The 15,204-nt window shown below is 38.8% G+C and overlaps 1 protein-coding gene across 3 annotated transcripts in view; it reads right to left on the minus strand.

The window, feature by feature from the left end:
* Nucleotides 1–14,201, minus strand: part of LOC109066102 (bone morphogenetic protein receptor type-2-like) — a 63,653-nt gene extending 49,452 nt beyond the window's left edge. For all 3 annotated transcript variants that reach the window (XM_042763441.1, XM_042763440.1, XM_042763442.1), the window contains exon 1: nt 13,311–14,201. In XM_042763441.1, the coding sequence (XP_042619375.1) occupies nt 13,311–13,389 (79 nt within the window). In that variant the 5' untranslated portion in view covers nt 13,390–14,201. The remainder of the gene's footprint in view (nt 1–13,310) is intronic.
* Between the last annotated feature and the right edge of the window lie 1,003 nt (nt 14,202–15,204).

The raw sequence follows: 15,204 nt of genomic DNA on the forward strand, positions 1-15,204 counted from the left end.
GAGGAAGTCCAAGATTATCCATTCAAAGGATCAGGAGGTTTGTGAATGCGGCAGGGGGAATTAAAACTCGCTGAACGTGCAGTAACCACAGGCCTTCGCTGTCACTATGGGAACCTGCTGCGAGAAGATCCTACTTCATAAAAAAGAAAGCCACAGTTTGCAGAGCTGGCTGCAATGACTGTCACTAAGCGACTGGCTCTTTCCTCGACAATTACAGCGAGTAATTAAAGACACTCCTGCACATCCTCAAGCTAATTAACAAGGTGAAAGACCTTGATACACGAGTGCAGCCAGATTCCTTACTAGCCACATGGCTGGTTGTGAAGATACGAGGAGAGGACTACACAACCGGACAGAAGACAATTGTTTACTGTGTGGAGATGTGCTGAAATCGCGTTTGGTCTCGTACTGTATCGCATACCTTGTCAGTGTCATGTGCTTGCTTGGCCATTTATTGTGATAAACAGGAAAGTGTGTCAAGCTGAATTCAATTTGAGTTTTGTTAGACAAATATACAAAGCTTAATATGTCGCGGCAGCACCTCGTGTGAAGACCGAAGAGTGTAAAGACCATTCGACTCCACCGAGCAGGGACACCGGCAAGGGACATAAGTATCGCTTTTGAATCATTCTCTTTCCTACTACTTGTTTCCCTTTATAACCAATTCTTACTATGTGTTTCAAGCTCCCTTCTATCACTACCTCTCGCAAACCACACAGCGAACCAGCGCAATCCTAACAACCTGCGCACTCTGCCTATGTCTACTAATACACTACTTCCTTTTTCTATTGGTCTCTAGAATTACCAGTCTGCTGTAAACAAAGCAGATTTTATTACTTCTATTACTAGTCATTCAAGACTAAACCTCATGGCACTGACAGAGACCCGGATCAAACCAGATGACAATGCTACACCTGCAGCACTCTCCAATAATTTCTCTTTTTCCCACTCCCCCTGTTAGACTGGAAGAGGTGGAGGTACTGGTCTTCTTATTTCTAATGATTGGAAATTTAATCCTTTACCATCTCAACAGCTCCTTTGAATCACATTCAACCACTATTACCCACCCTCTTAAAATCCATTTTATAGTTGTTTATCGACCCTCAGGACCACTAGCTAACTTCGTGGAAGAATTAGATGTGCTGCTCTCAACCTTTCCTGAGGATGGTCTTGGAGACTTCAGTTTCGTGCACAATGTGCCACACCACAAACTATCAAACACATCCAAAAAACACAGTGTTAACTACGACTTTGCCACATTCTTCTTTAATAAAATTACAAACATCAGTGCACAATGTGCCACACCACAAACTATCAAACACATCTTACCAGCAAACATACACTCGTTTCCATCCTTCTCTCCACTCTCTGAGGCAGCAGTCTCTAAATTCATCCTTTCCAATCATCCTACTACTTGTCCGCTTGATCCTTTCCATCTCCTCTCCTTCAAGCCGTTTCTCCTGCCATTGTCCCTGCACTCACTCACATCGTTAACACTAGGGCTGCAACAAATGATTATTTTGATAATCGATTAATCTAGCAAGTATTAGAAAGATTAATCAACTAATCATTGATTATTTAACTGGTTTATCATTAGACATTTATTGATTATTCAGCTTTTGCAATTAGTTAAATTATTTATACATATTCTAACAAATAAATTAAGGTAATTACTTCAGCTTTTGAAAGTCATTATGTAATCACAATTATACAATTAATTTATAAAAATAAATATATTTGGCACACAAAATGAGATGACGGAGAATCTCTCTCATTCGCCATTTAATTAGCCATATGAAAAAGTAACTGAATGACACATTCTGCCTAACATCTCTTTTTGTAACTAATATGTATAAGAAACAAAATAAAGAAAAGGACGTCTTATTTTTGCATAAAATATTTTATTCACAACATAATCTCTCTTAAAATACCTTATAAGGTTATGATAATCAAAACAGTCCTGAGCTAGATCAAACCAAACTAAAATTTTAATGAAATATTTTTTTCCCACTAATTAAAAGATTTTTTCATTAGCTAGCTTCACACTGGAGAGCTGCTTTTATAACAGATAATCAAGTTATAATTCTAACTGAAACCGACACTAACTCTGGTTTTTCATATTTAATACTGTAAAGCTGCTTGATTTAAGTCTATCTATTGCATAAAGTACCGTTATATAAATAAACGTGATGTGACTGGAGTTTTCATAACTGGAGTGCCGAACTTCAGAGTTCGTGCAAGCATCCACATTGCTGTAATCAAATGTGTTCTTAAGTGCTGCTTTCACACCACGGTCAGTTTTTTTTGTTGTGTTTATTTTCTTATTGAGAGGAAAGCGCACAGCATATGTTTACATAATCATCCAAACGCCGCTCAGCAGCTTCAGGTTTGGCTCCGTTTACTCTGAACTGAAGTGCTGTCTTCTCTTGAATTGCATCCGGGAGGGCTAAATTACAGTCTTTGTGCTACAGCCCCACACTGGTCAAACCGCATTATTGAACATTTGTCAACTATTTTTTACTGTCGATGCTGTCAAAAAAATAATGACAAAAATAATTGTAGACAATTTTTTATTGTTGACGTTGTCGATAATGTCGACTAATAGTTTCATTCCTAGTTAACATATCCCTTTACGCTGGTGTTTTCCCCTCAACATTTAAACAGGCTTGTATAATCCGACTTCTTAAGAAAGCCACTCTTAACCCAACTCTTTTAGAGAACTACAGAACGGTTTCCCTTCTACCTTTCATTGCAAAAACACTTGAACTTGAGTTGTGTTCAACCAAGTCTCTGCCTTTCTCACACAGATCAACCTCCTGGACAGCAACCAAACTCCCTTCAGGAGTGGACCTTCGACCAAGACTGCCTTGCTCTCAGTTGTTGAAGCCCTAAGACTGGCAAGAGCGTCTTCCAAGTCTTCTATACTTATCTTGCTGGATCTGTCCGCTGCTTTTGATACGGTGAACCACCAGATTCTCCTGTCAACCCTATTGGAAAATGGCATCTCAGGAACTGCACGCCAGTAGTTTGAGTCTTTCTTCTCAGATAGATCCTTCAAGGTATCTTGGAGAGGTGAGGTGTCCAAATCGCAACATCTAGCTACTGGGGTGCCTCAGGGCTCAGTTCTTGGACCAGTTCTCTTCTCTGTCTACATGGCATCACTAGGTTCTGTCATACAGAAACATGGCTTTTTATATCACTGCTACGTGTGGGGAATTAGTGGCCTAATGGTTAGAGAGGTTGACTCCTAACCCTAAGGTTGTGGGTTCGAGTCTAGGGCCGGCAATACCACGACTGCAGATGCCCGGTCCTGCAGATTTGCTTTATAAAACATTAGTAAGATCAGGCCCTTTCTTTCAGAACATGCAAAACAACTCCTTGTTCAAGCTCTTGTTCTATCCAGGCTGGACTATTACCTCTCATGCTCCCGATGATCCGACGATAGGCAGGTCAGCATGTCCAAGCCACTTGTTGAATCAAACCGCTACAATTAACCCAAAATTTCACTGCAAGATTAATCTTTAATGAGCCGAAAAAAAAAACCTTCAAAAACATCTAGAAACCTTGGAGTTATGATGTCATCAGCTGACTTTGTTCAACCATTTGCACTGGCAACCCGGTAGCTTCTCGCATAAACATTAGGAAGGCATTTCTTTCAAACATGTTTGCCTACAATATCCAGGCCACAACGCTCTGGTTCTGCCACCTTTTAATCAGACAAAATTCATTTCACTTCAGAGTTAATCTTTAATGTGCCCTCTAGAACGCTCACACCTCTGCATTCTGCAAGCGAACAAGCTGCTCGCATAAGATCAGATACAAGTGCATTAATGTTTGCCTCATAAAGAGGCATTTTAAAAATCACTTGTTCACTGACTTTTTCATTAAAAGCTGTTCCCTCCGAACAATGGTGGAATGACCTGCCCAACTCAATCCGAGCCCGCCTCCTGAAACGACCTGCCAACTCACTGTGATCCGCCATCTCTTCGAGAAACGACTAAAAACACATCTGTTCCATCTTTATTTGACCCTCTAACTCATCTAACACACTTTCTATTCTATTTTAATTCTACTTTATCTATTTGTCTTCTTTTTTTTTTTTCTTGAAAAAACAAACAAACACTAGCTTTCTATTTTTTCTATTCTATCTACTTGTTTTCTTTGTGTGTGTGTGTGTATATATATATATATATATATATATCTATATATATATATATATATATATATATATATATATATATACACACACACACTCACCTTGCTACGTGTACTGCATTGGGCTAGCCGAGACTTGTCATTTGCACTTGCATGTTGTTGCTCTTTTGTTGGTTTTGGTTGATTCTACTGTCCTCATTTGTAAGTCTGCTAAATGACTAAATGTAATGAAAATGTAAAGACAATGCAAGCAAGGCCCTGTAAAACAATACTGTTTCAAGACATTGCCAACAAAAGAGGCCACAACTGTGCTGCAAGTGATACGCTGCATAGGTCAATGATGTGACGGTTATTTTTGTTCTATTATTTCATTCACAATTAAAAATACAATTCATACATACAACGACTTGAACAGACCTCTTCAATAATGAATATTTAAGATCCTGATATACTTCAAACTAAATCAAAGAACGAACTGATGTGGCTTCATTAAGCACAAAATCAGTCCAAAATTAAGTTTTGGGAGTTTGAAATGGCTTTAAAGTGAATTTTCCGGAAGTAAAAAATAAGAACTGCTGCACTGCTTATTAATATTTGTACATCAAAAGAAAATTGTGACCAATGTGCAGAATTAAAAAAAAAAAAAAACAGGAAATGACATCATAGAAAGTTCCCCTGCAGACCAGCATGACTATGTGTCAAGGTCAATAATTTTCTTAAAATATCAGATAATTTGACAAGGAAAGGTTAGTTCAGGTTGTGCAATGTCATGTGGTAAATAAGTAATAAAAAAATAAAAAACATTTACACAAAAAAATAAAATAAAAAACTGAGAAAATGCGTTTAAAACATTTTTGATAATAATGATTATATACACTACAAGGAAAATACATATTACTACTTTTTACATGATGGTTACACCAAATTATATCATTCATTTAATGAGTCATTAAATTAAAACTTTAGTTGAAAATGCTATTATATTTGTTCAAAACCATATGAAACCAACATGAATACAAAAAGGACATTTCTAAAAACTTGGCATGTGTTTAAACTAGATTTTTAAAAGATTTGTCCCCTTTTTTAAGTTATTGACCTGCCTGTCATTTTAGTTTCACTCTTGTTTACACGAGAGGCTTGACAGCGGCAACCTATTTTTGTCACCGGCAGAAGCTGAGAGTTTCTAAAGCAGTTACACGCAACCTACCAGACAGCATTAATCACACGAGAGGCTTGACAGCGGCAACCTATTTTTGTCACCGGCAGAAGCTGAGGGCTGAACTTGTATCTCATTAAAACTTAAATACTATACAAATTATCTCGAATCCAGCTTGCTGGAATTCATAAATCGTTGATGGCTTTGGCTCGAGGTCAAGCCACTGACGCAGAGCTAATGTTGATGTTGAATGTGTTAACAGTCATCTTCCACTGGGACGAAGCATGTTTGCTCACCAACCTCCCACGAATGTGAGAGAAATGCATTAAGTGTGTTTGTAATTCAGCAGAAACTCACACGACAGGATCACTACCATTCTTTTAAAAAGTTATGCAATATTTACCTCAAAACGAACCCATGTTAACATGCAGCGCACCTTTCATGCACCGATAACTACACGCTAACAAGATCGGGGTGTTTAACAGCTGACAGGTTTGTCTGCTCCTCACTTTTTCCACTGGCTTTGCTCGTCAGGTTTGCCGTGTGACTGTTGCAGAGAGCAACTCGAAAAGCTTCGGAATTGAGCCTCTGACCACAGAGAGAGCCGTACCAGGATTTTGAAATACCCCTCCACAAATACACCTCCCATCCAGAGAGCTCTGTTTTGCACTTGCCTCTCACCACCCAGACATGTAGGCGCTGTTGGCAAGAGAATGGATCCCCCTCCCTGCGCTGGAGTGACACTCGCCAAGCTTTCCTAATGCAATGCGGCTCAACTTTTGTAGGGTAAAGTCTGCTTAATGCACATCTTCATCCAACTCAAAGGTATTTATTTACACATTACCTTTACCACAGTATCACTGTGAAGGAGAGAAGTCCGAAGGAGGATTTATTTTGTCTCTGCTTGATTTGTGCAAAACAAATGGTGAAGCTTGACATAATAAAAGCAGTTACTTAGAAATATTATGCCGTTTTGTACAACCCACACCATTTTAATGCAATTTTGAACAGGTTACATATCATTCTTTGACATAACCAATCAATTCATCAAAGCTGCATCTGTTATTTCACAACGAAGAAACTGCTGCGCGGTTCTGAAAGCAGGCACAACAGTGCTCAAAGACAGCTGGGGTAAAGAGGAACAGAGCGCTGGACTGAATGTGGCAAACAGCTAGAAGAAAGCCAATGCATTCTAATGTGAGCTAGCTTGAGTGTTGGCATCTCGGTGCTCAAAGTGGAGGAAAAAAAGGTGCCGGTACTTGCTTTGATATTAATCTCTGCCACATTTAGCTTATTATATTAAATTAATATTTACTGGTGTTAAATTTAATTGAATTCTAAAGTCCATTAGAATAAGAGCAGCAGCCCAGTGAACATCACAGTGTTACAATACTAGATGATTAATGTACACCTTTATGTTGGAGAAAGGTTTCTAGGGAGGACTTGACCCATTATTTTTATTTAGAATCATATTTAGATCAAAATAAAATCATTTGCACTGCAGGCCTGGTGAAATGTAATTATTTCAGTAAGAAATATCACCCAAGTCATGAGAAACTTTGCTGATAGCACAAAAGTTACTGGTTATGAACAACTTTGCATCCATCCTTTCTCCGAACCGCTTATCTTCTGTAGGGTCGTGGGAATGCTGGAGCCAATCACAGCTTCTTGGAGCATAGACGGGGAACACCCTGGACACCCTGGACAGTCCTCACACACACACACCTATGGGCAATTTATTTTGTCCAATGCATGTCTTTGGATTGTGGGGAAAAACAGCATGCAGAGGACTTCCACTCCAACACAAATGGAGAATGTGCAAACACCACACAGCCAAGACTCAAACTGGGGATCTTCTTGCTACCCAAGAAAAACTACATGCAAAAAAAAAAAAAAAAAAAAAAAAAAATTCGAACGCACTACCGTTCAGAAGTTTGGGGCCGGGAAGATTTTTCGAAAGATGTCTTCGAAAGAAGTCTCTCATGCTCACCAAGGCTGCAAATATATCATAAAATCAGTGTAATTGTGAAATGATTACAATTTAAAACAACCATTTTCTATCTGAATATATTTTCAAATGTAATTTATTCCTGTGATGGCAAAGCTGAATTTACAGCAGCATTACTCCAGTCTTCAGCCTCATAGGATCCTTCGGAAATCATTCTAATATGCCAAATACCATCATGAAATGATGGATGGAAGTTAATGGGCAGCTATATTAGCAACTAGTTTACAAATCAAATAATTTAATCATTCTAGAAACTAAATACTTAACCTTTAGGAATTATTTTAAGGATGTTGGCTGCAAATTAGATATCTCTGCTAATTCATTCGCATGCTGTATACTACCCTGACTAAGGTCCAGTATATTCTACAGGATGTACCAGATTTAATGACAACAGTCTACACTTTGCAAGCCTAAACAGTCTGCCACGTTGCTCTCACTATACATAGACTATCTTGTCAAGCAGGGATAGAAGCAAAAACAATTAGTTACTGTGAAAAGCATGGTGCAGAATCGCCAGAACCAGAACTCACATCAAGCACTGGCGTGTTTATTCCACCACAGGGTGCGCCGTCCAACTTTGAAGGACTGTAATGCACCACAACAAGTCCATAAAACGGAGTTGTAGTTTCATGACGGGAGTAAGCGAGGAAAATAATGACACTGAAATAAGCGGCGCTTAGAAACTGGTGGGACGTGAGCGATTAGAGACACATAAAAAGAGCAAGATCAAAATGACAGCCGGAATAGGGTGTTTTGCCCCCCAAAGCAACGTGGAGAACAGCAAAGGGGCCACATTACATTCCTCAAGTGAAATGATTTTTCAATTAGTGTGTGAACTGCATTTGGAAGAGGGGGAGTCTATCAGAGGAGGGTCTCAGATTCAATCAGTTCAGCTGCAGACAGAGGAAACTGTGTGAATGTGTGAGGGGGGTTTGGTGTCACCGCAAGGGAATGTCTCTCTCTCTCTCTCTCTCTCTCTCTCTCTCTCTTTCCTCCCCCTGCCCAGCCGCCTGGCCCTGGAGCCAACGAGAGACACATTGTTTAGTCTAAATCCTGTTAGTACAGGGCTACACACTCCAGACCCAATCACACACACGGCAGAACACACAAATAAGCAGAAATGCATTTCGTAAAACAACCGGGAACTTCAAGAATGGAAAATCTGTACGTTTGCTGCTTTATTTTCAAATGTCACGCTATAGACAGCTGTATATACATGATACTTGCAGCATGAAACGCAGATGCCGCACTGACATGACATGCAATAGCGTGCTGAGCAGTGCCGCACACATGCATACAGTATGTCCAAACTAAAGCACTATCAGAGTACAAATCGAAAACGTGGAAATGCTTGACTGAGTGAGACAGCCAACAACCACTTCCGGCCCTCCCCCACAGACAGACGGGCCGACAGAGCTCTCAGACGCAGACAGGGAGGTGGGGAAACACGTAAGACACAGGGCAACAAACATGCCACTGCGGTGAGAAGATGGTGTGTTTCAAAGAAAATATCAGGAGATATCAAAGAGTGTTACGTCTGTGCTAATTTGCACTCGTTTTATTACTCTGCAGAGATAATTATCTTTGCTTATCAAATGCTCAAATTAGAGTGACTGAAAACCTCAAAGGAAATTATATTAAAACCAGACGTTTGAAATCATATATTTGCGTAATTAAAAAATGGGATCCAACGTCACACTTCCCTGCTTGTAATTTTCTGTTAACCCCTTCAACGTGATGAAAAGAAAGAAATGTGAAAACCAGAGCACACCTTGAAGTAGCAAAACATCCTTACAAAAAAAGCACAGCGTGATGGCATCAGATGGTAATGCTAAGGTTTTCTGACATATACTGGGAGTGGGGTTCAACTTTTTTAAAGACAGAGATGGAGCAAGGAACTCCTGTTATATTTTGTATAAAAATAATTGTTGCACATTAAGCCTGGCCTATAATAATGTGTGTAAAGATAAAGATCAAGTACTAATACTTCATAATATGTGTATAGTCAAAATACTGATACTTAAAGGGATAGTCACTCAACATGTTAATTTGTGGATCAAGGAACAAACCTTCATATTTTTCCAGAATGTGTGACCTTCACTCTTCTGAGGAACAATTTCTGGTCCCCGATATGGCTTAAAAAAAAAATCCCAGATTTTTTCACCAAAAATCCGATTAACGATTTAAATCGTTTTTGTGTGAACCCTACAATATTAAAATGACAAAGAAATTGTTCAAAACACGTTTTAATATAATTAAAATTTATATTTACAGTTAAAATTTTATAACTGAGAAGATGATTTTAAAAAAAAGTTAAAATACTAGCCCATCATGCATCTAATCATCCACTCGGCGTTAAGAACTGTTAAAATTAAAATTGCCAACTAGTGATCTTTTTTTTTATAAAAATTAGTTTTAAATAGAGCAAACACTGTCTAACTTGTCATACACTGGACGCGAGAGTTGTCGTGCTGTGCCCCGCTGTGCTAAAGTCTGTCTAAACTTGACCTCACACTACAGTTGCAAATCATCTGAGACGATTGTCAGAACATTTGTCATAAATAGAACGAGCATTTTACTGATGGGGATCGTGTCGCAACGCCGCGTCCAGTTTAGACCAACATCACTGGGTTCTATTGTCTTTTGTATCGCACCACTCATGCCCGGTGTAGACATTGCATGCAAATGGGTTATGTTACAGCCCTGCTTGTTTTTAATTTTTTTATTAATATCTGTATTGACTGCATGATCATATCATGTATGTTACTGCCATTGGACCAACAAAGTAAAGCTTGGTGATGCAATGAGCATTGCTAGGTTGCTTTTTGGGCGGATATGCTTTGCTTATGCTGCACGGTTTGTATTTTGTAGGCAAACATCTCTCTCACTCGATAGCGGAGTATGTGAAGTGGAGCGGCAACTATTTGTTCCGAGCATTTCACTCCACGTTCATGATACCAGGAACCCCCGCTCCGCCTTCGCTCCGTGGCTAAAGTATTTCAGTATGTTTGAAAATGTAAATGGTACCAAAAAATAGCCAATATTAAAATAAAAATAGAAATATAAAATAAACAGTAGGTTTCAAAGTGGCTTAGGCTAAACTTTTTTTTTTCCTACCACACATGCCAAACTAATAACATTGTCAGCATTCTTGCTGCACTGTACAAATTTGTCTGAAATAAGCTGCTGTTTTTTCGTCAGTTATTTTTTCAAGGTCGATACTGTGGTTACAAGATTTCAAGATCTTAAGATCAAGTACGTAAGATTACATCTAATGCATTATTGCGACAGCGCCATTATCCAGTAATTGATGCACAGTTTACTGGATGCTCCAACAGAAATATTCTTGATCAAGAACACAAACTCCTTGAGAACTCTCCTCATGGCCCGGTTATAATCCTCATAACCTGATTTGAGAGATTCATCTGTATCAAGCTATAGCTAAAAAGTGCCATGATTCTGCGTTATGAACTTCACCAGAGGGCCGTTGGCATGAATTAATGGTGATGGAGCAGTGGAGAGTTACTCATGGATGCGAGACGCTGTGTGTGTGAGTAAATGAGCTCTACTGCGCTCTCCGGGCTTACTTTGCTCGGCAGCAGTGGGCAAAAGCATCCATAGCTTCGTGCTTTCACAGGGGTCACAGGACGTCGGTAATGGATGTCTCACACACTCCCCGTTCATCCTTCAATCTTTTCCATGCTCGACAACACCGATTAGCTTGTTCACTGGTTTCTGCAGGGCCCAGGCCTAACTGTGGCAAAACAGTGCCAAACTCCCTCAAGTGAAACTAACTACCTGTCCAGGGTCTAACCCTAACCTAAATAAAATTAGCATCTCATAACCACTCTGAAAAACAAAACCACAGTTTTAATTACTCTCTCTTTCACAAGACCACAATAAAATCACTGTGTCTGTCTCATTATAACCTCATTGTGTGGTCTTTCTGTACCATATGTAATCAAAAGCAACATTAGGCTAAATCTAAAAAATAAATCACCAACATGACAATTACTTCGACTGCGACAAATAATAAATTTATTGTGTGGATGCACTTGCTGCATTTAAAGACAAAGTTCCATGTACATCATTAAAAGGCAATGACTTGGTACCGATTTCAAAGTTACTGTTTGTATAGAAATATACAATAAAATTTATGTGCCTAAGGAATTCTGCCCCCTTGCTGCATTTAAGCAAGGACAATAGTTCCATGATAAGACTTATTAACATTCTGAACATGTTCATCCCCATTATCATAGGAGTAAGGTTTTAGCTTTTGAAGTACCATACCATAGTATTTGAATATGGTAAACATTCAGTAATGTGGATCACGGTATTACCATCTGTCACATCACTTTCCCTAAGTAAGGTTTTAGGACTCTAAAATCAAAGTGAAACAATGGAATAAATCATGTGGTGCTTTGTGCTTTCACAAATCCTGAGTTTTGAAAAGCACATGCTGTATATAAATCCTGCATATTCCCAAAGGGAAAACTCCATAACCCTGCACAACATTCAACTCCATAAAAATGTTGACTTTGAAAGATGCACTCAGTAATGTTTGGGTTATATTTTGCTGGCTCTTATTTATCCCAGTGGTCTTGGACTTTATACTGACAAATCAACATTGACATGCTTTTCCATTTCTCGTCAGAGCTGCCTGGTTGACTTTTGTTGTATTCCTTTACATTCATCTACACTACTGTTCAAAAGCTTGGATGCACAACTGACACTTATCTCTTGTACCTGTGGAGACAGAGTTGGCATTAAACACTAACCCACAAAACTCTGTATGTCTTGTGATTGATCCTTGATTAGACAAATTACTTGAAACAAAAAATGCAAAAAAAAATCCAAAAATCACATTCCTGCAATTTTTAGGGACTTTTCTAGGGTCTCAAAACAATCAGTGGTAAAATATCACATGCTTCTAATCTGATGACTATATGCATATCCATATCCATAACAACTGGGTAAACAGGCTCTAATTGCCGACGCACAGCATGCTCGAACCGATCTGTATGAAAGCAAGAGACAAGACAAGAACACAAGACACACTCCGATAATGATGATTTATACATACACACAGCCTTACTTTCAACTTGATCCTACACTACACTACTGCCAGCATTTATCACAAATAAAACAGCCCAGTCAATATTTGCAGTTTGTATTCTGAATCATATTAAACCATAAAACATCACAGCTCATTTTCATTTCGAAAATTACCAGTCTAGATTACTATCCCAGGAGACATTTTGTCAATGCATTTGCTGCATACAAAGACAAAAACATTCGAAATACTGACAAAACAAGCGCAATAAATAAAGTCAATGGCAATACAGAGATTTTTAGCACATGTGCCAAGAGAGTGCTATGGCATAGTAGCGTGTAAATACAGTAATGCATGAATAAGGTAATAATTCAGAAACGTGGAGAATAATAACACCACTTGACACCATTACTGTGCTTTGGTACCACAGCTGCACCAACCATCAATGTTTTGGGGAAATGCAGCTCACCACAGTGCTAAGCCTACACAAACTAATTACCACATCACAAAATCTGCTCTAAAACAAATGTGCATGTAATACTGTATACAACCAAGTAAGTTCTGCATATATGTAGAGATGGTTAAAACATCTCTTTACAAGTAGTAGGCTGTTAAAAGCACCTGTTTGTGTAACTTTTGACCAATTCAATGTAAATCCACTGAAACTAGACTAACACACAGAAGACCCCCTTCAAGCCATGAACCTGACAATGAAACTAGATTCAGCACAACAAATCTCTTGGGAATAACAAACCAGCGAAGCAATATGAAGCACGACACTTCTGACAGTTCACATTTGTACTGTGAACCGATTCAGCGTCCATGCAACAACGCGTGACTCTGATGAGCAACATGCGCTTAAATCTGCAAATAATGTAACATGGACTCTGTACATTTCACAAGTAAATATTTGAAATGTAGCTCTGAAGCATATTTACCAGCCACAGCACTGAGCAGAAGCACTGAGCACAGACCCAGTGACAGCACCGATGCTCGGTTTAGGATCCGCACTCTCATCCTGATGATGGTCCTGGTGTTTCTAATGGGTTCAGCTCCAAAAAAAAAAAAAAAAAGTAAAAGTTCCAGCCAATTATTTTTCCCCCCTTCTCTTTTATCGACCGAAGTTCAAACTTATGTGTTCGGAAGGAACAGTCCGAAATGAGACGTGCAAATGAAGGTTTGGAGGCAGTGCATGACTTTAGACGCCTTTGGGTTTGTTAGTGCGTGCTGTGATAAACAGATTATAAACGCATTTTCTCCACGCTGGTTCGGAGTTTGAGCGATTAAACTTGATGCAATGTATGTTATCCACTTGCTCGCATGTCTTCAGCCCTCTTAAGAGAGGTCTCAAAACCTGCTGCGATCGCGTCTCGGTTGTTATCGGTGTTTATAAACAAGATTGAGTTTCGATGTATTTGGTTCTGGTCCAGACGCTCGAGCAGTATCTTAATATGGGTCAGGTTTCTTCGTGTCAGTCCGCTTCAGTCGATGTTTAGCTTCACGAGCTGACGACATGCCCGACATTTCCCAGCTTTGTCTGATTTTATTCCTGCATTAATGCATAAATAATGTGTCTGAAATGAAGCAAATCTGCGGCAGAAGGCGTCGAGCACATCGGTCGGTTCAAGTGGCCGAACAGGAGCGACATTGAGTCCGATCCAAAGCGACAGAGGCCTTTAATAACCAGCGCAATGAGTCTCAGTCGATGATGGTCGGTAAACTGATCGCCGGTCAGAGGCTGCTCGGGTAAATTAGCGCAATTCCCCCGGTGTGGATGACTCTCGCCCCGCGGATCACGTCGAGCTCCCGTGGCCGCTCTCGGTAACTTCAGCTCCCACCAGATCACAAATACAAATTTCATCCATCCCTCCCCCTCCACCCCCACCTCTATCTATCTCTCTCTCTCTCTCTCTCTCTCTCTCTCTATCTCTCTCTCTCTCTCTCTCTCCCAAACCAATTTATAAGTTGTCTCGCTTTCTTTCCCTTCACCCATACAAATTTTCCTTGCTTATTTTCCGCCAAAACACCACACTTATGATTAGCCTACTACAGCTGAGGTAGTTTGGTTTTACACTAACAAAAATGGTTCATACCAGGTAAACAAGCAAACTATATATATATATATATATATATATATATATATATATATATATATATATATATATATATATATATGTATATATATTACCATTGTACATGTGCTATCAAAGTCCTTTTCTTTTAATTTAACTTTGTAAAAATAAGATGTAAACTTAAATATAAGTAAAAGTAAAAGTAAAAATTAAATGCCGTTTTTCCTTCCTAATGACTTCCGTATTTTTAATTTAATTTATTTTATTAATTATTATTTTGAAGAACATACAGAATGAGAATATTGGATCTTCAGGAATTACAGAATGATTCACCACACTTATGATTAGCAGACACTCCCAGTTTCTGTTAACAAAAAAGCTTGCAAACAAGCAATGTTGTCATGTTGTAATATCTGTGCCAGTAGGGGGGCATTTCAAATATGTGTGTTGGAAATGGAGTGTCTTGAGAACCGCTGTTGTTTGAAAGAAATCCCATAATTATCTTATTATTTTACAGTAGTAACCCGTAATTAACTATATACTTTTTTATATATATAATTGTTCTAAATTATGCAATGATTACAATGCAATAATTATTATGCAATGATAATTATGTATGTGTGTAGGTATCAGAAAGGTTCAATTACTGGTTTTCCTTCCTAATATGTTTACATAAACGCTTATCTGACTTCAAATTTGAAAAAAAAAAAAATGTCACATTATATATTTATTTTTTTGTAATTAAATATACCTAGTCATG

Source organism: Cyprinus carpio, chromosome A9 (assembly GCF_018340385.1).
Source record: "Cyprinus carpio isolate SPL01 chromosome A9, ASM1834038v1, whole genome shotgun sequence".
Classification (NCBI taxonomy): Eukaryota; Metazoa; Chordata; class Actinopteri; order Cypriniformes; family Cyprinidae; genus Cyprinus; species Cyprinus carpio.